This window comes from Felis catus, chromosome E2, assembly GCF_018350175.1.
Source record: "Felis catus isolate Fca126 chromosome E2, F.catus_Fca126_mat1.0, whole genome shotgun sequence".
Lineage (NCBI taxonomy): Eukaryota > Metazoa > Chordata > Mammalia > Carnivora > Felidae > Felis > Felis catus.
In genome coordinates this window covers 15,877,907-15,902,150 of record NC_058382.1, presented here as the reverse complement: position 1 = coordinate 15,902,150, position 24,244 = coordinate 15,877,907, and the positions used below count along the sequence as shown (strand labels likewise).

The following is a 24,244-nucleotide window of genomic DNA, read 5'->3' as shown; positions in this document are numbered from 1 at the left end:
CATTGCACTTTGTGCACCTCTCTTAAGCTTCCAGGGATCTCCCCTGAGCTCTGGCTCCTTCAAGGGCTTCCTGGCTCCTCTAATCTCAAAATCTGCTTCTTCTGCTCATCACTTTTATGCCTTTGCTGAGCATGGGATCTGTTCCCAGGACTTCTTAGCTTCTGTACATTGTCAACTCCAGCTGTTCCCTTTGGGCTCTCAGACCTCTCCCCTGAGATCTGTCTCTTACTCCCAAGCTTCTGATCTGGACTCCCAAACTTTTTTTTTTTTCCTCAGAATTTGTCACTTCCCTCAGCAGTCTGATTTCTGATACCCAAGAGCTCTTGGGCTTCCAAGCACCTCCTTTGTGCTTGAACTCCCCCTCTACTCTTGCAGACTGTCTCCTTGAGCTCTGTTCCCTTTCTCAAGGTATCCTCAAACTCTCTTGAGGTCCCAGGCACCTCCTTTAGCCCAATACACTAAAATGGGTGTAGCCAGAATCACATTTGAGCCTCACAATGAGCCTCATTTGCACATGATAAAACTGAGGCTTACAATAAACAATTGAAAATAAAAAATAAAAAGCTGAGGCTTAGGTGAAATCACTGGCTCAAGATTATATGTCAAATTGAAAGGCAGGGATTCAAATCCTGTTTGAATCTTATAACCCACATTCTCATTCACACACTTAACTCCCATTAAAATAGCTACCTATGATAGAGAGAGAGGGAAAGGGAGGGAGAGAGAACTGTATTCCAGGAATTCTGTTGTTTCACTAAGGTAGTTGTTACTATCACCATTTTACTTTGAGGAAACCAAAAGCTAAGATTAAAGAGCTAATAAATGGCAGAAAAAGAACTGGAATGAGAGTTTTTCTGAATTCAACGTTGGCATTCTTAATCATTATTTCACTCTATTTCCCCCTTATGTAGATGAGAACGCTAAGGCTTAGAGATGTTCAGGAACTACAGATCAAAGTTTATGAAGGGGAAAAATTATGGGTCTTCTCTGCTTCCTCTCAGATTAATGCTAAATAAATAAAAGCCCAGCTGCACCAGACACTCTCCTCCTAGGAACTTTTGAGGGAGGAAATACTAACCAAAGAAAAAAGAGCTCCAGGACAGACTTTTCTATCAAAAGTTGATCAAATGCTGGCCCCTACCCTCCAAAGGATGTACCCACTGACAAAAAACAATCAGTCCTGTGAGGACAAAGATTATGTTTTCTCTGTCTACTTTCTTTTTTTTTTTTTATTTAATCTTTTTTTTTTATATATGAAATGTATTGACAAATTGGTTTCCATACAACACCCAGTGCTCATCCCAAAAGGTGCCCTCCCCAATACCCATCACCCACCCTTTCCTCCCTCCCACCCCCCATCAACCCTCAGTTTGTTCTCAGTTTTTAAGAGTCTCTTATGCTTTGGCTCTCTCCCACTCTAACCTCTTTTTTTTTTTTTCCTTCCCCTCCCCCATGGGTTCCTGTTAAGTTTCTCAGGGTCCACATAAGAGTGAAACCATATGGTATCTGTCTTTCTCTGTATGGCTTATTTCACTTAGCATCACACTCTCCAGTTCCATCCACGTTGCTACAAAAGGCCATATTTCATTTTTTCTCATTGCCACGTAATATTCCATTGTGTATATAAACCACAATTTCTTTATCCATTCATCAGTTGATGGACATCTCTGTCTACTTTCTATGGGGATCCTAGGCTGGGGAAGAAAGAGAAATCAAAATGTTTGTTACAAATGAGAAATGTCATTTTATTCAGTACAAGGTAGCAGGTTTCTGGAGCCAAATGAATACAAATACTTGTTTAGGCCCACCTTGAAGTGGGTACAGAAGGCTTAAAATCTATGGCCAGACTTATTTCCCAGCAAGGTCCCAAAGTCCTAATGTTAGGCCAAATCATAGAGTTGGAGTAGAGATGTTGGGCAGCCTCTCAATAAGGTAAGGACTGACTTGTGGTAGGCTTTTCCAGGCAAGTTCTAGGAACCCATACTGGGCAATGCCCACAGGTTGGATAGTATGCACCTTGCTCTTCCCAGGCAGAGGTACAACATCATGGAACTTGAGAGGACCTGCAGGGGCACAAGAATGACCACAAAACAGGCCACAGAACAACCGTTCACCAAGTACCAGCTCCTTGGCTTTCAGGGCCTTTTTATAGATGGTCTCTTGAGGTTGGAGTGCCTCTCTCTGCAGCAACTGTAGTAGGAGCCTCTGGATTTGGGGGGACTTAAATTGGTACAGATCCATGAGTTGGTAAAACTGTTCCATCCAAGCAGTGCGGTCTTTTGCATATCGTTGCTGCAATGTCCGCAAAACATAGTAGAGTGCCACAAATGTCTCCCATTGAGGCAGCTTTTCCTTTTTCTTAGAGACGGGCTGCGCCTTCTTCAACTTGGGCAATGTGAGGGGCCTGTCTTTTCCCTTAAAAGCTCTGAGATCCTTTTGAAACATCAATGCTAGAGTTTGTTTGTCCACAGAGTCATGGGCACCTGTGAAAATCTCGTGCGCGATAGGATAAAAGTGTTGCATTTCCATCTCTTTGAGGGCATTGGATAACTGCTGTACCCGAGCACTCCTGTAAGGTTCTCCTAAAAGATGCCAGTTTATAGCCTTTGGGACTTGAATCCTCTTGGTGGTTGATGGGAATACTGGTGAAGGGATGGGCAGTACTTCCTTCTCTGCCTTGTGAAATTTGGAGAGCTCTCCTTTCTCCCTCAAGACCTGGAAATCTTTCTGGAATATCAAGTCCAGGGATTTTATATCCACAGAGGGATAGACAGTTGTAGGAACATCCTTTCTGACTGGATAAAGGTTCAACATCTGCTTAACAGCAGAAGATAACTGTTGTGCCTGCTTCTTCCTGTAGGACTCATCTAAGAGAGGCCAACTGAGACGGTGTGGGGTTTGAGGCCTTGTGGCAGCCAATGGTAACACTGCTTCAACAACAGGGAATGGCTCTAGCCGGCTCCATTTTTCTTTTCTTCTAATTGGAGGGATCCCTTTTAAGTGCACTGGACTCAAAACATCCTTATAGGGTTGTGATATGTCTGCATGACTTACTTCTAGGTTCTTCCTGAAGTGTTTAGCAATGGCTTTAAGGTTGTATAGATGCATCCATTTCAAGTATCCCTTTGAAGTGAAGTTTCTGAGGAGCTGGTGCAGTCTTTGGAAACTGTTCCTGGAAAGCTGCTCTCCCGCTTCCAGCCTTATTAAGGCATTGTTAATCCAGTCCTCATCTGAGAAGCTTGCTTCTGAGTAGCGTGGCCTTTCAGCTGGTGCAGAAGTAAGGGATGGGGCTGAGGCTAGGGCTGGGCCTACGACCTGGCCCTCAGTTTTCCCCATTGGCAAATCCCGGGACTTCAAGAACCACTTCCACATGTCACCTTTGGGTCTATGTTCAGGTTTCTGTGGTTTCCTGATCATATCAGATAAATGGGACTCTGGCCTATGGAGCCCTTCTGGGATCTGGGCCTGTAAGCCTGTTCCCCTCCCTTGTAAAAACATACCCCTAGCTTTCTCCAAGAGCACATCCTCTTGTCTTCTCCAAGAACTTGTCTCAGGGTGTGCTCCAAGAAGTTGACTTTCCTGACCTTTGAAATCTAAATGATCCCCTAACACTTTCCTGGGCATTCTCTGTTTTTCCAGAGCTACTGGGAGTGGCATTTTGAAGGGGCTTTTCAGAACTGTTGGCCACATGACTTTATCCCTAAGTGTGGGATCTCTCTTTCCATCAAGCAATCTTTCTTTCTTAAAAGGCATTTTCCTTCTAGTTGTACCTTTTCTTTTCTCAGCAAGAGACTCATCTTCTATTGTTAGCTTTGATAAGCTCACTTCCTCCTTGGAGAGCTCTGTTTTCAATACTCCCTCTTCTGGGAGTATCACCTCCATAAGTCTGCTCTCCCCATCCTTCTGTCTTTCCTCCTCCTTCTCCCTTTTCTCTATCTTCTCCGTTTCCTCCTGGCTCAGGCTCTCCTCCTCCTCCTGGCTCAGGCTCTCCTCCTCCTCCTGGCTCAGGCTCTCCTCCTCCCCCTGGCTCAGGTGCTCCTCCTCCTCCTGGCTCAGGCTCTCCTCCTCCTCCTGGCTCAGGCTCTCTTCCTCCTCCTGGCTCAGGCTCTCCTCTTCCTCCTCATTCAAGCTCTCCTCCTCCTCACTCAAGCTCTCCTTCTCCTCCTCCTCACTCAGGCTTTCCTCCTCCTCCTCCTCACTTAGGCTCTCCTCCTCATGTGGGCCTTCTTTTTTCTTCTTACTCAGCCTCTCGTTCTCTTGAGTCAACCTCTTTCCCTTTCTCCTTCTTTGGGATGAACTTTGTTTTTTATGCTTCTTAGCCAAATTCTCCTTCAATTTCTCTTCACTCAGGCTTACCTTCTTTTTCTTCTTCTTAATTACATATTTCCCTTTCTCCTTCCTGGGCAGAATCCCTTCCTTTTCTTCCTCAGTAATGCTCTCCTCCTCTTTCCCCTTCTTAGTTGGACCTTCCTTTATTTCCTTCCCAATAAAACTCTCAGATAAGCCTTCAAACAGAGTATCTCTGATATTCTCTAATAACCACTTCAGCGGAGTCTTTTTTAGTTTATTCTTCTCAATTCTCCTCAGAAGTTTCTTTAGCTGCTTTTTTCCTAACATATTTTGTTCCTGGACTTCCTTTAATATACTCTCTACCTGGACTCTATCTAATAGTATCTTTCCCTGGACCTTCTGTAGTAACTTTTGGTTCTCCTTCAAGCTCTCTCCATCAGTCAGTGTTCTCTCTTTGGTGGCCAGCCTATCATCTTCTACTTTTCCCTCTTCCTGACCCAGCTCCTTCTCTTCTTTCATTATTTCCCCCTGTTCCTTAAAAAATTCCCACTTCTGGCCATCCATTTCACTCTTCCCTGTCATGAATGATCTCTCTTCCTCACATATTTCTGTTTCTTCTGGTAGCACTATACTCATTTTTCTAATTGTTTTAGCCAGGATCCTGAACAGGTTACTCTCTTTCTTCCTTATATCTTTTAACCTGGAACTAGCCTCTTTTTCTTCAGAACGAATCCCTTTCTCCATATCCAGTTTCCTCACTGCCTGTATTCTCTCCTCTTTGGTTCTTTTACTTTTTTTCTTGGCAACACCCATCTCCTTGATCCTAATGTCATAGGCCAATTCCCTCTCTTCCTGGGACAATTCCTCTTCTTCCACAACTTCTTTCTCTTCCTTAGTTTTTTTCTTTCTCTTAGTTGTGGCAATCCCCTTTCTGGCTACTGCTTTTTTTCTCTTAGCAATATGCCTCTTCTCCTTGGCCAATTCACTGTCTTTCTGGGTCAGTCTTTTCTTCAATGCTTTTTCCTCATTTTCCTGGGACTTTTTCTCCACTTCACCAGCGTGTTCCTCCCTTTCTACAAAAATTTTCTCTTTTACCCAAGCCCGTTGTTTTTTTTTTATCGCTCTCTTTCTCCTCTTTCTGACCCCATATTCTCTCTTCTTGGGCCTGTATCTGCTCTTGTAGGGCTAGTTGCTCTTTTTTGTGGGTCTGTTGTTCTTTTTTGTCAGTGGCTTTCCTGTCTTTCCCAACCCATTTCTCCTCTTTCTTAGCTTGTTTTTCCCCCACCATGGCCCGTTTCTCTTTTTGAGGGAACACTTTCTCAATTTCTTCTATCTTTTTCTCTTCTCCTGGGACCAGTTTCATCTTTTCTCTGGCCCATTGTTTTTTACCCTCAGCCTGTTTCTCCACTTTTTGAGCCAATTTTTCCTCTTTCTGATCCCGTCTCTTTTCTTCCCGGGCCTGTTTCTTTTCTTCTTGTGACCATTTCTTCATCCCCCCAGCTTTTTCCTCCTCTCCGGAGTCTGCTTTCTTTTTTTCCCAGGCCCATTGCCTCTTCTTCTCAGTCGTTTTCTCCTCTTTCTGAGTCCTTCTCTCCTTTTCCCCCTGCTTTTCCTCTTCCCCTAGGCCCATTTTCTTTCTTTCCCAGGATAATTGTCTGCCCTTGGCTTTTTTCTCCTCTTTCTTAGCCTGCCTCTCTTTCTGGTCTTCTTTCTCCTGTTTCCCAACTTGTTTTTCATTTTCTTGGATTTGTTTCTTTTTATAGGCCTCTTTTTTCTTTTTTAACCATTTATTCTTCTCTGTGGTCAATTTAATTTCTTGCTCTGCCAAGCTTCCCCTTTCTGATGCCTGTTTTTCTTCTTCCCCAGACAGTCTCTCCTCTTCACTAGACAAATGTTCCTCTTCCTGGGCTAATTCCCCCCTTTTCTGGGCCTCTTCTTCAACATGTTTCTCTATACCTTGAATGTGTTTCTTCTTTTTGTGGGACTTTTTCTTCCTACCTTTAACTTGTTTCTTTAAGTCCAGAATTAGTTCCTCTTCATCCCACGCCAGTTCCTCTTCTTCCTCACTTGGCTCTTCCTCACTGAACTCCTTCTCTTCCTCACAGGGCTCCTCCTCTTCCTCACTCAGCTCCTCGTCTTCCTCACCCAGCTCTTCCTCTTCCTGGGACAATTTCCTCTCTCCCCAGACAGGCAACACCTCTTCCTGGGGCCACATGTCTTCTTCATGGGCCATCATAATCTTCTCCCAGTCCCACTTACTCCTTTTCAGGGCTGCCCTCCCCTCTTTCTGGGTCACTCTCTTTCTTTCCCCTAGTCGTTTTTTCCCTTTTCCAGTATCTTTCTTTTCTCCTAAAACTAACTTCTGCTCTTCCTTGGTTAATGTCTTTTGTGGATAAGCCAGTAGTTTTTCCTCCCAAGCTATTTTTTCTTTCTGATGAGGCAGTTTCTTCATATCTTGAATCAGTTTCTCCTTACCCTGAATTAATTTCTTCTCTGGCTTACTCAGTTTCCCTTCTTCCTCAGCTATTTTCCCATCTTGCCTGGCCAGTCCCTGTGCTTCTTTTTTTAATTTCCTTTTCTGTAAGGCTAGTTTATCTAAGAAAGCAACTTTCTTTTTCTTGACTTGAGAAAATGCCTTGTCCTTCTCTAATGCTTCTTTTCCCCTTTGTCTTCCCAACTCTGTCACTTCTTCCTCGACAATCTCTTTATCCACCTTTTCTGTTATAGTGGATGGTTCTTCTACCACTCTTTCCTCCAATTCTGAGGAGTCCTTTAAAAGGGGGCAGATCTTTTGGAATAGATCCCAACTGGGCTCTTGGGGAGCAAGAATCACCCGAGCCAAGTCCACCAATTCTTGACCCAGATCCCTTAACATTCCTGGATGGGAACTTGCTATCCTTGAGGTGGCAAGATAGCAAATGTCATTCCGCCAAGACCTGGTGTCTGATTCACCCGTGTGTCCAGGGGCACCAGCCAAACCTTGGCCACCCTTTCCAAGTTTCTTCCTTGTATCTTTTTCTTGTTCAGCAATCTGCATGACTTTTTCTTTGGGCTCTTCTGCAGTCGTCTTTGAAATATCCTTCAAACTTTCTTTCTGTTTCAACTTCGCAGCTACTTTTTCATGGCTTTTTTCCACTGCCCTTTCCCAGAGTCTTTTCATGAGTTCTTGTCTTTCCAGCTTAGGGAATATCTCACCATAATCTTTCATGTCATGTTGATCTATGGCCCTCATAATCTGTGTGGCTTCCACTGCCTCTGTGACTGCCATGTGGCCTCTTCCTTCTTCTGTGGCTTCCATAGCTTCTGTAGCTTCTGTCATGACCTCCTTTGATTCAGCAACCTCTTCAGATTTGGCTGGGCTGAAAGTACTTAGTGGCAGCTCTGGCTCTAAGGCAACATCCTCAGTGTCAATTAGCTCTGATTTCTTGGCCTCTCTCTGTTCACCTTCATCCTCTGAAGGCACCAACATAGAGCTAAATTTTACAAGCTCTGTCTCTCTCTTCTTTCTGGAAAGTCTCAGGTCCTTTTTAACTGCAGAGATATTGAGGAAAATATTTAAGAAAAAACAGAGGCCCTGAGTGGTATCCTTTGTAATATACAGTTCAATGAACTTACATAAGAAGTACAGAGGCAAAGAGGACTGAGGCTTTATGGCACAGAAATGCTTGTCATTTATCCCAGCTTCCATATCCTGAAGAAATAAGACCTTGCTATTTGTTGTGGTATATGTGTTTCCTTCCCAGGAAGGTTACTTTCTATGGAAAAGAATCTCTACGTAATTATGTTCCCACTGATATAATTTCAGATATCTTTTTTTAATGTTTATTTATTTTTGAAAGAGAGAGGAGGACAGAGGATCTGAAGTGGGCACCGTGCTGACAGCAGAGAGCCCTACGCAGGGCTCGAACAAGATCATGACCTGAGCTGAAGTCAGATGCTCAACTGACTGAACCACCCAGGTATCCCCATTTTAGATATCTTGGCCTTACTGACCCTGTCTTTTGGTGTCCTAAGGTGGGCCCCAAATATACCCCATTTATTACCCCATACATACTAAGACTTTCTCTCTTTTCTTGAACATATGTCATTCTTTTCTTTTGTTTGGTGATCTCTTCAGGTATGAATGTTCGTTTGACAAAGGTCTCAGGTTCACCATCCATTGATATGTCTAAAGACAAAGGAGGTTGTTGGTCTCTGTGTGACAAGGTCAGGTTTTCATTTAGCTGCTGCTCCACCCGTGTAAGCAGGCACTGGATGTCGTTAGCTTGGATCCCCAGCAGCTGGTCCAGAGAGGTTTCTCCAATAAGTTCCCGCCTATAAAAGTCAAGAGGAAAAAAGGATGACACCAAGCCAGTGATAAAACTAGATTTGAAGAAGAAAGAGGAAGAGGAGGGAAGGAAGAAAGGAAGACACGGAGAAGGAGGAGGAGGAGGAGAAGAAGAAATTGCAATTGAAGAGGCAGAGATAAAGTGGCCATTTAGGACAGAGTAGTCTGAAGTAAAGGGTTGGTAAAGAAGAAAGAATCAAAGATAGCAAAGAATCAAGTCATCAGGGAGATAAAAGATATTTTTTTGGTTGGAAGGTTTGTAGACTTGAGTCTCGAGGAATCTTAAGGATCAGAAGAAGGGTAAGCACTGGGGAGAAAAGCAAAGAGAAACAAAGAACATAGTGGGAGGAAAAGAATAGAAAGGGTTATAGAAAAGGAGAATAAGCAACCAGATTCTGGAGGTTAGGAGCTAGAAAAAACAGAAGGGGGAAAGCCACTACACAACTTACTGCATTTTTTGGAGGGTTTCTTGTTCCTTCAGCAGGCCTACCAGCATGCTCTTACTTTGGATGCCTGTGACTCTTATCATAAGGTACAAAGCCTTAGCCCGCACATTTTCATCACTGTCCATCAATCCCAGACTCAGTGGAACAGCAAAGAGATGGCTCATGATGCCAAGCATATCTAGCCCCTCCCAGGCTAGCTCACGGATGCATGGGTTGGGATGGAGTGTATCTTCCAGCAGGCGACAGGCAGTCTCAGAGCACAACCTTGGAGACACTTGGTAAGTGGCAAAAATTTGTGCCAGGGCACTAATATATGTCGTGTACTGGTCTATAGAACAGTAAACTGTGAGGCTGAGGATTGCCTCAATTAAATTATTTAGAAGCCCTTCATCAAGTTTTCTTCCTGCCCAATTTCGGTTTATCAAGCTTGTTAGAACATCATAGAATGTTCGTTTCCACCACTTGGATTTATCCCTCTCTCTCCTCATTGAGATGTTCTCTTCTGATAGAGGCATAGGTGACAGTGTCTGGCGTCTGATGGGTTCAGTCATGTCCCAGTCTGTATCTCGGTAGGATGGGTACAGGTCATGGCGTAAGAAGACTGGGGTACCGTCAGGCCAAAGGCAGGCACGGATAACTGAGTTGGGGATGTAGCCATCAGGAGCAAAGGGCCATTGCCGCCCTTTACCAAAGAAGCCATGCAGTTTATGATAGGGGTTCAACCCATTCCAGCCAGCCAGCTGTAGCTGAGCAGGAACCACATGTGGGGGATGATTATGCTTGGGGTCAGGAATAGAAAAAGCAATATCCTTATCCTCCAAAAAATGTAATTTGGGTTCCACTTGAATCAGAGAAGGCATACGTCTCTCTTCCTCTACAACATGGGGCACAGTATTGTCAAAGGCAATGACCCGTTTGTTAACAAGGGCCTCTAGCCCCTGTAATTCCTGCAGCCCTTGTCCAAGATAGACAAATTTGGGTACAAGTACTATTTCAAAAGAAAAGAAGAAGCTAGGCAGAAAGAGTTTAGGGTCTTCTTGTATTTCATCTGGATTATTTAGGATAGCTAGGTGAATCAGCCGAGCAGGAGGGAGCAATTTTAAGCATGATACCAGGTAAAGACTCTGGTTGAAAGTCACAAGCAGGTCACCCCGATTATTGGCAAAGCAGAGTGGACCAAAATGCAGTGCTGAATCCAACTCAGTTATGAGTCTACCATGGAAGTCCCAGATCCGGACTGAGCCGTCAATGCCCCCTGTGACAAAAAGTTTCAGGGAGGAGCAGACATCAAATGAAGTGATGGCACACCGGTGCAGGCATTTTGTCTCTTCAAACATAGAGCTTTGTTTTGATGCTGCAGATTGCAGAAAATCTTGATAGTGCCAGAGACGCCAGCAGTGGTTGTCAGTGATGGCACCCACAGAACCCGGCAGCAGTATCACGTGTTGCAGGGGGCAACTACAGAGAATTTTGCTTATGGACTGCAGAATTACCTTGTTCTTCCACAGCAAAGCTTCTGTCAGGTATACAGTATTATCCATGCCATAGGAACAGAGCAAGGAGTTTTCCTGGGGACCTTCCAGGGTAGACAGGGCCAAAACTGCCCCAGAATGAACAGTCTTTTCTATTCGCGCATAGCTATAGTGGGAGAGGATTCTCACAATGCCACTGTCATGCCCACAGAACATCAGTCCTACTAGGCCCATACCCAAATGGGACTGTGCATAGGCCAGGCAACTTACTCTGTCCCTAGAGTTTACTGAAGTGCATACCATATACTTGGCTGTGCAAGGCGAGCGCGTTGCATCAAACACCAGCACCTCTGAGCTGCCTGTTGCCACAAAGAGCTCCTCATTGTCTGGGTCATAGGCCCAAGCCACAGCCTTATCCATGACAAGCAGAGGCCAGGTGAGAACCAGGAGATCTCCTGTCACTGGAGACAGGAAGCGCAACAAACCATCCTTAGTGGCACACAGGATCCGAGTCCAATTTCGGCCACAGCAGACCCGGTGCACCTGCTCAGGAGCAGAACCACAGACATTGAAGAGGCTATAAAAATAAGGCAGGTGGTGCAGTGAGAAAGCGTGGGTAGTCTGGCAGAAAAAAGTGGTGTTATCAATAAACTGCAGTTGCCGCAGACCCTCACCAATCTCCAGCTGCCGCAGCAAGTTCCCAACGGCAAGGTTCCATTCCCTTACTGTGCCTTCTCGGCCTGCTGTCAGTAAGGTGTGGATCTCTGGCCGGCTGTGAACACATATAACTGATGAGGAATGGGCCTGGAAGCTGTGGAGGAAGTTACCCTGGTCTAGACCCCAAGCATGGATCTCTCCATCCTTGTTTCCAGCATAGAAATATCCCTGAGAGACACAAGTGAAGGAGCAGGTGATGGAAGAGCCACTGCCTATGGGAGTGAACTTTCTTACCTCTTTCAGCTGGCCCTGACCCTGGTGGGTGAAGACCCTTACCTTATTCTCACAAAGGGCCAGGAGAGACCCCTTGGGGCCATTCAGGGAAAAGCCCTGTACAAGCTCATGACCAGACATGGGCACTGTTTGTGCCATCTGGAGGTCCCTGCCATTTGGTAAGATAAGCCAGGTAACCACAGCCCCCAAGGTACCAGACAGCAGCACCTCCGTTTCTGGGTCATAGCAGAGGCAGCTGATGAAGAAACGACAGGGCACTGTGCCCAGGGATATGAATGCTCGATGGTGATCTCCAAAGAGCCACAGGTGCATGTCACCACAGTAAGCAACTAACATGTGGTAGGAACCTGTGTGGACCATTGCTTCAATGGGTGGTACTTGATCCGTCACACAAAACATCATCTTCTCCATTGTTCCTTCTGCTTCTGTATCTTTCTTCTGTATCCAAAGTACTGCCTAGAAGAGGATGAGAGATGAAAGTTGGACCATGGAGGCAGATGATCTCCCAAGAGTAAGGGGTATGAAGGGTTGAATGTTTAGATCGCTGTTCCCTCTTGTAAGACTAAGGAAAGACCAAAGAACTTAACTTTGGGAGTTTCCTAATACTAGGATTTGGGTATAGGATAGAAACATGATTCTTAAGGCTCTTTCCTTGGCCTTCAGTCTGCTTTCTAAGGAATATGAATTCTCTGGACCTGAAACCAGAGGTGAAAAAGATCACTGCATCCAGGTCAGATTGGGAAATGGAGATAGATGTTAAAATGAGCTAACTCAGAATCCCCCTCATCATTCTGAGATGAGGACAGTTGAGGTATGATGAGTATAAAGTGGATTAAGAAGGAGGAAAAAAAAAGGGAGGTAGCTTTACCTGTATTTGGTTTGAATCTGGTTCCACCCAGTTTAAGGAGACGAAATAGTTGATGTTGATGGAGTAGAAGCAGATGAAAGGCTTGCTCTGGGGATGGTGAGGCTCCTGGTACAGAGTCTCAGGCCAGTCACTCAGTACAATCACCTCATTCTTTGGTTTCTCAGCAGACTGAGAGAGAAGAGTGGCCTGTTAAAAGGCCTAAGTCGCCACTCACGCATTCATTTAATAAATATTTACTGAGGATTAGCGGACATTTGTTGTTTTTTCATTAACCAACATTTATTTACCCTACCACTGGAAAGCACTATTTGGGGGAGTCATCCCTCCCTCACCCTCACCCACATCTTAATTCAAAGTACCTCCCAGCCTTTCTCAACCAAGTTTCCGTAAGAAGTAAGCCCTAATGTCCTAAAGTATCCATTCTACATGAGGCATTAATTTCTCCCCTATGCATCTAGAATGTTACTAGTTATGTATCATCCTTAAGAGAAATGAGAAAATAGCCCCTCAAATCTGTTTTCCATGGCTCAGGTGAGGAACACTTCAGAAAGGGTGGTATGTTCTAGGACACACACTGGGGATACGATGCTGAGCAAGAGAGACATGGCCTTAGCTTTCAAAAGATAAAGAGTCCAGTGGGGGAAACAGGTATTACAAAAACAATTAACAAATGTCTGTACACAACAAATAAGTACTTCCAAAGAAAGGAATACAATCCTATATGAGTAAGACAAAACAATCCAACCTTGGCAAATACTCTACCTCAGTTGGAACAACTCTTCAAAGTCCCTGCCTATACCCAAAGTACCACTCCTGTCAGCGTCACACTCATGATACACTGCCTACGGGAAACTCGTACTTCACGGACTTAGAATGCCCATGGCATGCCCGTGGGCATCAGAGCTAGACACTTTGGCATGTCCCTCTTTCACTATTCCGATATGCATCCAAGGAAAACGTATGCTATTCACAACATGGAGTGCTTCAGCTCTAACATTCTGTATTCTGACCCCGTAGGGTGTGTGTGTGTGTGTGTGTGTGTGTGTGTGTGTGTGTGGTGTATTAAGGACGATATATGTCTTTCAACATGTTCACAGTAGGACATGTCCAACATACACTATCTTCCAGTAACAGAGTTTATATCTAGGACATAAGGACATGAACTCCTTGTAGGGATCAGCCCAAACCGAGGCTCATAAGTCTACTTCTGAGGTCCCTTTCTCAGCAGTATAGCTTGTGCTTTACTGCCTCTTGAACACTACTCCATGAATCTAACTCCCCAAGTTTCTCTGCATCCACAAAGGACCTGAGACTATACTGAGGCAACTTAGAATCTCTTTATATTTGTCATATTCAGATCTTTGTGTGTTCTGGGAGAATACAGAACACAATGCTGGAGACAGCTTCCACTGCCATTGCTGGTTCAGTGACAGCAGCAGAGTTGAGAGAAAGGATGCTGGTATCTGAGCTCTCAATCTCCCATCCCTCTTCATTGAATCAGAAGGCTAATTTACAAACCCCTTACTCCATTAATTACCATTCCTCTCCTCCTTTTATGTACAAATGATTCACTTACTGACTCAACAGTATAAAGGGTTTTCTCAGGAAGACTCTAAAAGACTATCTTAAACCCAAGTAATGTATCTGTGCCTAGAAGTACTGTTGCCTACTGTGTATCAATCCCCCTCCTTCTATCCCCGTAAAACTCAGCCCTTGTTTAGGGTGATCATGGCCCCAGAAATTCTGGCAATACAGAGTGGCAACTGTAGCACTCTAAGGCTGGCACAGCTCTGTACTTTCTGACCTTCTCTCTTCTACCTACTTGCAATTTAAAGCTGATACCTGGAAGTACAGGAACTGTCCTGCAACCTTAAGATGATAAGCTAAAATATTAAGGATAGCGAAAAGAAAGAAAAAGAACATGGGTCCTTGACATGTAAAGACAAAGGTATCTCCTGCTTGTTTAATCCATGTGAACTCACTTTTTGGTTTTGTTTTGTTTCCAGCATAATGTGTTTTAATTGTTATCATCTTAGTTTAGAGGGAGGAATTGTTTAGGGGTATGGAAGGGCTCCTCCCAAGGAGGAGCTCACATGCTGCCCAGGAACAGGCTGCCCTGGCAGGGATAATTAGTCCAAGCCCACCAGGTGCTGATCTCCCATACACGTCACCTTTAGATCCTTCAGCATATTATTTATGAAGAGTTTCAAGTCCTTCCACTCAGGAATAAGTCTGGGTGACGGTGCCATCTTTGTGACATTCCAGCACTTTACAGACATCATGGCTCACAGAACCTGTGGGACGTAAACATGACTTAATCACATCTGATGTGAGACTGGAAATTGAGGGAACTGAGAGAGGGAAGAGCAACAGGGAAAGTGAGAGAAGGGGAGAAGCAAAAGCATTAGGAATAGAAGAACCTCTCTTATTTCAGAAAGATTGGAGTGACAATGAACTACTGACACTTGCAGCAATGTGGATGAATCTCAAAAACATTGGTGAGGGGAAGCCAGACACAAAAGAACGGGTACTACATGATTCCATTTAGATGAAATTCTAGCAAAGAGTAATCTGACCTATAGGGACAGAGCAGATCAGTGGTTACCTGGGTCTGAGAGACTGGGAGATTCCTGAGAAAGGGTAATAGGGGACTTTTTGTAGAAGTGAATGGAATCTTCTATATCTTGGTGGTTATATGAGTACACAAATTTGTCACAAGTCATTGAAACATACACTCAAAATGGGCCCACTTTATTAGATGTAAATTATACCTAATAAAATTGATTTTTAATTTTTTTTCAACATTTTTAATTTATTTTTGGAACAGAGAGAGACAGAGCATGAACGGGGGAGGGGCAGAGAGAGAGGGAGACACAGAATCGGAAACAGGCTCCAGGCTCCGAGCCATCAGCCCAGAGCCTGACGCGGGGCTCGAACTCACGGACCGCGAGATCGTGACCTGGCTGAAGTCGGACGCTTAACTGACTGCGCCACCCAGGCGCCCCACAATATAATTGATTTTTAAAAGAGGATAAGAGTGGAGTGGGAGTTTTAGGAAGTCTAGAAATGGAAAAAAATATGGCAAAAGAAAGCTGTCAGGTGAGCTTAGGCGAATCAGTTGCAGCACAGTTGAAAGAATACATGAGCCTGGCTTTGCAACCCTTCCTTTCTAAAAAAAATTTTTTTTAATGTTTATTTATTTTTGAGAGAGAGACAGAGCGTGAGAGGGGAAGGGGCAGAGAGACAGGGAGACACAGAATCCGAAGTAGGCTCCAGGCTCTGAGCAGGCAGCACAGAGCCTGATGTAGGGCTTGAACCCACAAACTATGAGATCATGAGCTGAAGTCAGATGCTTAACCACTTAACCGACTAAGCCACCCAGGCGCCCCCGCCCTTTCTTTTTTTATTAAGATTTTATTTTTTTTTAATTTTTTTTTCAACGTTTATTTATTTTTGGGACAGAGAGAGACAGAGCATGAACGGGGGAGGGGCAGAGAGAGAGGGAGACACAGAATCGGAAATAGGCTCCAGGCTCTGAGCCATCAGCCCAGAGCCTGACGCGGGGCTCGAACCCACGGACCGCGAGATCGTGACCTGGCTGAAGTCGGACGCTTAACCGACTGCGCCACCCAGGCGCCCCAAGATTTTATTTTTTAAAGTACTCTCTGCACCCAGCATGGGGCTCGAATTCGCAACCTTGAGATGAAGAGTTGCATGCTCCATGGACGTGAGCCAGCCAGGAGCCCCACCTTCCTTAATTCTCTTCATTGTGATGCTCATTGTTGTATATACAGTTTTTAGACTTAATTATATCTATCCTACTTTACTACTGAAGCCTTCATGTATATAAGTCACTCACATGTTCAACAAATGTTTATTTGATGTTCATCATATGCCAGGCCTCTCAACCTAGAGCTGGAGATAAAGCGAGGAACAAGAATGATTATCTGCCCGCCTGGAGTTTACTATCTAATATGGAAGGCAGATACTCAACAAGTTATAATAGATGTCAGGTTCTGGCCAGATGCCAGACTAAAATAACCTGAAAGTCTCCCACTTACGAACTTCTAGAAGTTGTGGATAACAAGAGGCTGAATTCCAGGAGCCAGCAATGAAGAGGGGAGAAAAAAGCAAGTAAGTGCAAAGCTGCCTCTGTGATAGTTCTGAGGAGGTATAGTTATCAGAACCCCAAAATGACTGTAATGGCTAGAATGGCTAGGGTAGTGTTGCCCTGACAAAGAGAGGACATAGGACTTGGGCTCATAGGAGATAGGGAGCCAGAACTGAGACCCCTTCATTACCTTGCAAACAGACACTTCCATGGACAGAGCTGGCTTATGACCCACTCTCTGAAAGCTTACACACCTTTAAACTTTTCTCCAAGCATGAGTCAGGAACCTACATACCTCCAAATTCCAGGGGATACCCATCAAGTTCTCCGAAGTGATTCTCTGACATATACCTCACTTGGACTGACAAGAAAGAGGAGCAAGGGGGGGGGGGGGGGGGGGAGAAGAAATACCACAAAGCACACCAACCATTCTCTCTAAAGAAATCATGTAAAATCTAGACCTGAAAGGGCAATAAGCTAAGGGTCATAAAAATCTCCTTTACAATCTTAGCATGTTCTGTATGACTTATCTGACATCTATTGTTCTCTAATGAAATTCCCAGAACACTGAGAGTCACATTTAATAACCTGTTATATGTGTATATTAAAAATGCTAAGGAAGAGGGGTGCCTGGCTGGCTCAATCAGTACAGCATGTGACTCTCGATTTCAGGGTTGTGAGTTGAAGCCCCATGTTAGGTGTAGAGCTTATTTTTTAAAAATGCTAAGGGGGCACCTGGCTGGCTCGGTTAAGTGTCTGACTTCGGCTCAGGTTATGATCCCATGTTTTGTGAGTTCGAGCCCCACATTGGGCTGTCTGCTGTTAGCGCAGTCTACTTCCGATCCCCTGTCCCCCTCTCTCTCTGCCCCTCCCTGCTTGCACACACACTCTCTCTCTCTCTCAAAAATAAATAAACATTTTTTTAAAAAAATGCTAAGGAAGGGGGGCGCCTGGGTGGCTCAGTCGGTTGAGCGTCCGACTTCAGCTCAGGTCACGATCTCACGGTTCGTGAGTTTGAGCCCTGCATCAGGCTCTGGGCTGATGGCTCAGAGCCTGGAGCCTGCTTCCGATTCTATGTCTCCCTCTCTCTCTGCCCCTCCCCCATTCATGCTCTGTCTCTCTCTGTCTCAAAAATAAAATAAACATTAAAAAAAAAATTAAAAAAAATGCTAAGGAAGAGAGCTTTCCTCTGCTTGCTAGAAGGGATGCTGCTGGATTCATGAATTGCTTAATAGAGTCAATTAGATCTTAAAATTTAAAAAAGTACTAAGAAAACTACCAAAAAGAAAGAAACAAATAGAATGTAAGATTGAACCAGTTGAGGAAGGGGATATGAAATAAAAGAAATACATATCAATCCAATGAAAGAAATATACGATGAAACATCACAAGGAAAAAAGAGGTATGACAAATAGAAACAGAGTAATAGAAACAAGTCAAAATATGTCATTATAGAATAAATACAGACTAAGCTCATTTGAAGACAAATTTTCAGATTAGATTTTTTTTTTTTAATGAATGAAGTATAGTTGCATGCTTTTAATAAGGGATGAATCTAAAATGTAAAAACATAGAGGGGTGCCTAGGTGGCTCAGTGGGTTAAGTGTCCAACTTCAGCTCAGGTCATGATCTCACAATTCATGGGTTCGAGCCCTGCATCGGGTTCTGTGCTGACAGCTCAGAGCCCAGAGCCTGCTTTGAATTCTGCTGTCACCTTCTCTCCCTGCCCCTCCCCCACTTGCACTCTGTCTCTCTCTGTCTCTCAAAAATGAATAAACGCTAAAAAAAATAAATAAAATGTAAAAACACAGAAACATTAAAGTATCATTATTACCATGTCCTTCTGTTCTGAAAGCATCTAAAATCAATAAAGAGAATCAAAGATCTTTGCAAACTCAACTTCAGCAAGACCAAGAGATAAGTATAATCTGTAAATAATAAATTACTTATAAAGGCTGAGAAAAACAGCTGAAATCAGTGGCAATTATGACAAAAGAATTGGAAATAAGAAACTATGGAGACAAATTTGAGATGGAGGGAATGGTAATTATGGTAATTTGTTATAGCAGCAATAGAGAAATCAGGCACTAACATTTTTTTTGGGAAAATTTATGCACCAAATACTTTCTGTGTATTGTCTCATTTAATACCAACAACCTTCTGAAGTAGGAGCTAGCTATATTCCCACTCTGCAAAAGAAGTTAATTAGTCTACCTATAGCCAGACAGCTAGTAAGAGACAAAGCCAGGATTCCAACCCAGAATGCGTGACTACAGAAGGCACCCCTTGAACTACTGAGCTACACAACCTTCCTAGAGTCAATGGAGCTCACAGAACTTATATTAAGGGTGTCCAAGGTGAAACAGTATCTCATCAGCTGAGCTCAAATGTGAGCCTCGTTTGTCTAGTTTCATAACTGCTAATTCGCAAACAATCAACAAATACTTGTTGAGATTCTACTTTGTAACATTTTGCTTTATAGTATTTTGCTACCAACTGGGGATCCTAAGTTCAAAAGTAGACACGGTCTTCAAGGAACTTCAGATTGTTAAAACTGGATAATTGCTGTAATGGAGCACCTGAAGGTGGATGAGGCACCACAGAAGGAAATGCCAGCACCTAGCACAGAAATAGCATGAGGAGGTTGCCAGGCAGATAAGGCTTACTCAGACATTCCAGGAGGAGAGGATGGGACAAACACTTATGTATGATTTGTGCCGGAAACTACATAGGAGTTAAATATTCTTACAGCACAATGTTCAAGAAGGCGATAGAAGAAAAATGGCTAGACAGTTAGGAGTTACTATTAAATGTCATACTAAGGAGTTCAATTTTCATATTGAAACACTGAAAAACAGGGGTGCCTGGGTGGCTCAGTCAGTTAAATGACCAACTTCAGCTCAGGAAGGTCATGATCTCACAGTTTGTGAGTTCAAGCTCCACATCGGGCCCTCTGCTGTCAGCACAGATCCCGCTTTGGATCTTCTGTCCTCACCACCACCACCCCCCGCCCCTCCCCTGCTCATGCTCGCTCTCTCTCAAAAATAAACATTTTTTAAAAATTAAAAAAAAAGAAACACTGAAAAACAGTGTTAGCAGGGGAGGGATGTCAGATTAACCTTTCAGAATATGTACTTGTCCAGCCTGGAGCTGGATTGGGAATCAGTCAAGACAACCTGCCAGGAGGCTACTGTGATAGTAGAGATGAAATATAATTAAATATTCTGATGGAGAGCAGAGGGAAAGGAAAAGCAAATGACAATAACAATATATTTAGGATAAAAATATTTGGGGGGTAGGATTTATAGATATTGCAGATTATTTGGGTATGGAGAGTCAGGAAAAGAGAAATCTAGAATGGTTCCTGGGTTTCTGGGTTAGGCTTTGAATAAAATTTGATATGTTCAAACGGGCTAAAGAAGAGTAGGAGTGGGTTGTTCCATTGGAGGAGGTTCCTTTGGAGGAACAATGATCAGTTTGATTTTGGATTTGTTGAGGTGGTTATAGAATATCTGAATGAAGACAACTAAAATGAATGGGTCTGGAGATTGGGTAAAAGGTCTGGGTTGGAAACAAATCTACGAAATGACCAGTCTGTAGGGATTGCTGAAGCTGGGGATCTGGAGCAGCTTGCTCACAGGGGGCTATGCTGCATGAGAAGGAGACTTGATAAGCAGACAATTAAGGGGGCACACACCGAGAAGGAACAACTATAAAGAGGTAAGACGTTCTTCCAGAAACCTGAGGAGGAGAGTTTCACGAAGGTAGGTCACCTGTAACAGAGAGGCCAAGTGAGACGAAGAGTGGATTTGGCGAACGGTACCGGTGTCCATTAAGGGAACAATATCAGCAGAGCAGTTAGTCCTGAAGTCAGCCTGGAAGGAGCTGAGGAATCAGTGAAAAGTAAGACCCTTAGAAAAGCTTCAGGATGAAGGGAAGAGAGGGGTAAGAGGAGAAAGCTAGAGAGAAGGAGAGGGACAGAAGAGTGATGTGGGAAAAAAAAATTTTTTAACTCCAGATTTTTCATTAAGTTCAACAGACATCAAATTATTCTGTCAAATTGCTATAAAAGTTCCTAACTGCTTATTCTGAATTTCTGCACTTGCCTTGCTGAGGACCAGGGCAAACAGCTCCCAAGCTGGCCCCAGAGTGCTTGGGAGGATCACGGTGGCGACTCCTATCTCTAGCTGAACATTTCCCAGCATTTTTCTTCCATCTAGCAACAGTCAACTACCTCACTTTAATTTCTACCACAAGAAAGGTTAAACCCTCCAGAATCCTAGATACAATTCTCAAGGACATTCATGGGAAAACCAAAAGATTGGCCCCTGGAGGGAAGGGTTTTTTTTGTTTGTTTGTTTGTTTGTTTTAATGAGATCATTGAACGTGTTTAAATGTCAGGAGGAAGAAACCATGAAGGAGAGTGAAAATACAAAAAAGAGAGAGCAGGCTGCTACACCAAGCTAATGTGATGAGAGATGAGGGTTAGATTGCACAAGCTCAAAGACTCTCTAAAACCTCCTCTGGTAATTTAGGACTAGGAGCTCTGGGAAAATGGAAAATGCCTGACACTTCTGCCCAAAACCTGAGCTAACACTCCTTTCCACCAGGTTTGCAGTGAGAGGCATTTCACTTTAACCAGTCTTGGCCTCAGAAAGGAATGCTCTTCTCTTTTTCCCTACTAAAGCCTTTATTTTTTTAATTTTTAATTGAATTTTTTTAATGTTTATTCATTTTGGAGAGAGAGAGAGAGAGATAGAACACGAGCAGGGGAAGGGCAGAGAGAAAGGGAGACACAGAATCCAAAGCAGGCTCCAGGCTCCAGCCTAATAGCACAGAGCCTGACACAGGGCTCAAACTTAAGAACCCTGAGATCATTACCTGAGCCGAAGTCAGTCGCTTAACCAACTGAGGCACCCAGGCGCCCCTCTACTAAAGCCTTTTCTTTTTTTTTAATGTTTATTTTTGAGAGACAGAGAGACAGAGCACAAGCGGGGCAGGGGCAGAGAGAGAGGGAGATGCAGAATCTGAAGCAGGCTCCAGGCTCTGAGCTGTCAGCACAGAGCCCAGCTTGAGGCTTGAACTCACATACTGAAGATCAAGTCAGATGCTTGAGTGTGATGCCAGAGTCAGAGTCAGATGCTTAACTGACTGCGCCACCCAGGTGCCCCAGGCCTTTAAAAAAATTTTTTTAATGTTTATTTTTGAGAGACACACAGAGCGTGAGTGGGGAGAGGGGAGAGAGAGACGGAAACACAGAATCCGAAGCAGGCTCCAGGCTCTGAGCTGTCAGCACAGAGCCCCAGGCAGGGCTCGAATCCATGAACCTTGAGACCAAGACCTGAGCCGAAGTCAGATGCTCAAACAACTGAGCCACCCAGGCACCCCAGGCCATGCCTTTAAAAAATAAAGTAAAATAATGAAATTCAAAAGGTTTTATAATGAAGAAGTGCAACAGAACTTCAGGGTGCTATTACTATGAGAAGTGAAGGAGCCATGCTGAGACTGAGGTATAAGACAGACAAAAAAGCAAAACTCGCAAATAGACTTACGTTTACAATCCTAGATTCTGCCACTTCGATGTTTCCTCTTGCCCTTTAGACTTCTCAGACTGAACAAAGTCTTATCTCACCTACAGACACATGTCTTAATGAGCTCAGTGGGACCGCTGCCACTCAATATACATTCTCCAAGTTGGGAAAAACCTATGACTCACGTCGTACAAAATCACAGGCTTCCGGATTCCCTCTTCATTCCCTCCTAGTTCACACACCTTTATCTTCCACAGAAGATAACATGCCCCTATTCTAGAAGAGACAGACTCTCATCACAGTTTTCCACGGAAAGAGTGTCACTAGCTCCAACATCATAATGGTTCAGACTCCCTCAATAACCCCCTCACCCCCACCCCCCACACACGTCTAGTGATACAGCACTAACATTACTAAGAACCTGAAAATCCCCATATGAATGTGCTAAGTGCCAGGACGTAGGAGGAATCTGGCCCTTTGTTATAGTGGAGTGGGGTCACTACAGTGCATTGGGATGGAGAGGGCTTAAAAACTGACCTTGTATGACAGAGTGGCATTCGTTCATATTACATCAGATTACAAGACACACTACTGTGTTGGGGTGGGGGAGGGTACACTGGGAGGAGCTTGGCCTGTTTACACCTGCCAGGAACTGCTTGAAGGGACTGTTGCTGCATCGTCTCCCGTAATGCCTTAAACCAGGGCTGTCAAATAAAATAGTTAAATTTGAATTTGATTCCCAGTTAAACTTGAATTTCAGGTAAACAATATTTGGGACATACTTATGCTTTAAAAAAGTATCAGTGTTTTAACTGAAATTCAGACTGGATGTTCTGCATGTTTATGCGCTGAATGTAGCAGCCCTCCTTAAAAGCACTATTATACACATCTGCAGCCACACAGCTAGATCGTGGTAGGGCCACACACTCCAGGCATGCCCTTGGCTGCTATGCCAGTCACCGGACATGCGGGCATGCGCGCGTGAGGCTCTGGCCTTTATGACAGAGGCCCTGCATCAGCGGCCTGCGTGTGCAGCTGGCTCTGTGTGCTGATAAAGGGTGTCCCTGTGCCCTGTACGAGGGGAGCGCCGGGGCCGCATCATGCCCAGAGAAGCCGCAAAGCAAAACCTGTTAATAAAAAGCAACAGTGATAGGAAACAGAGCAGTCAGTACCTAAATATTTCTCTGGCTTCTTTCTGCACCACCTCTCACAGAGGCAAGTAGGTGGGCAGGGCCGCCACTGAAAGGCAAACCTGAAAGAGATCACCTGGGCCGCCCCGCCTCCCTCCTTCTCCTTTGCCTTCGGTTTAGACGCCTTGACGAAACCGATGTCTGAGCGGGTTGGTCTAGAGCGTGCACGCTGCCTGAGCGGCAGCAATCTCTCCCTTCGGCGCTTTCCTCCGTGAAATCCTCCGCGCCGGCCGCACCGCCGCCTTGCTTGGGCTGGTAAAAGCCACCACCAAATTTTGGCGGGAAAGCACGCGAGACCCATCCGCTACGCGTGCGTGCGGGCGGGCACACGGGTGGAGCTAGGGAGCGCGCGGGATTCAGATGCGCATGCGCGCGCTGGCGCGAAATGGCGCCATCCCAGATGGCTCTGCACGGGACCCCACTTCCTACCCCGGGAGCGCGCGCAGCTCGCTCCGCCTCCTCCGTGGAGTTCCGCCGCTGCCTTCCTTGGTCGCGCACGCGCTCGGTTCCTTTTTTCGAAGGACTCGCGGCTCCTGTGCAGTTCCGAGCTGGACCCTGGAAGGGAGGGACTGAGAGAACAGCGTGAAAGGGTGGCCCGGCGGGAAAAGTGCGGCACCTGCTTTGAGGCGGGAGACTTCGTCCCTCCGGGCAGGGGGATGGAAAGGCACTCGGCGGCCAGCGGCTTCCACCCCCGGTTTGGGCCGCGGAGGCGGAACTTCATTTTCCTACGTCCCTCGTGAGATGCTCCGTAAGCCGTACCTTTATCCATCTCTGCCAGGCACGCGAGGGCTACCGACTAGATTTTACGGGGTGCTGTCGTGTCCTGCAAACTGCAGTTACCAGCATGATCCCTCCAAGTTACGGGAGTTTCGCCTTTGCCTTCAACTGCCCCTTTTCTAGAAAAACTGGAGTATATTATAGATATTTCCTGCTTCCAATTTCTTTTCTCTTGTTCTCTCTTGAACCCACTCCAATCAGACTTTTTTTGCAGCTATCACTCAACTAAGACTGCTCTGGTCAAAGCATTACCAGTGATCTTCATTTTGCTAAATCTAATG

The 24,244-nt window shown here is 44.8% G+C and overlaps 1 protein-coding gene across 1 annotated transcript; it reads right to left on the bottom strand.

Annotated features, from left to right (window-relative positions):
• Nucleotides 1-1,720: 1,720 nt before the first annotated feature.
• On the bottom strand, nt 1,721-22,338 carry LOC101097194 (WD repeat-containing protein 87-like). Its single transcript, XM_045046159.1, is given in 7 exon segments — nt 1,721-5,342; nt 5,344-7,821; nt 8,345-8,604; nt 9,067-11,942; nt 12,355-12,522; nt 14,526-14,648; nt 22,018-22,338. Coding segments are annotated over 6 exon segments (9,312 nt in total). The 5' UTR covers nt 14,604-14,648; nt 22,018-22,338; the 3' UTR covers nt 1,721-1,890.
• Between the last annotated feature and the right edge of the window lie 1,906 nt (nt 22,339-24,244).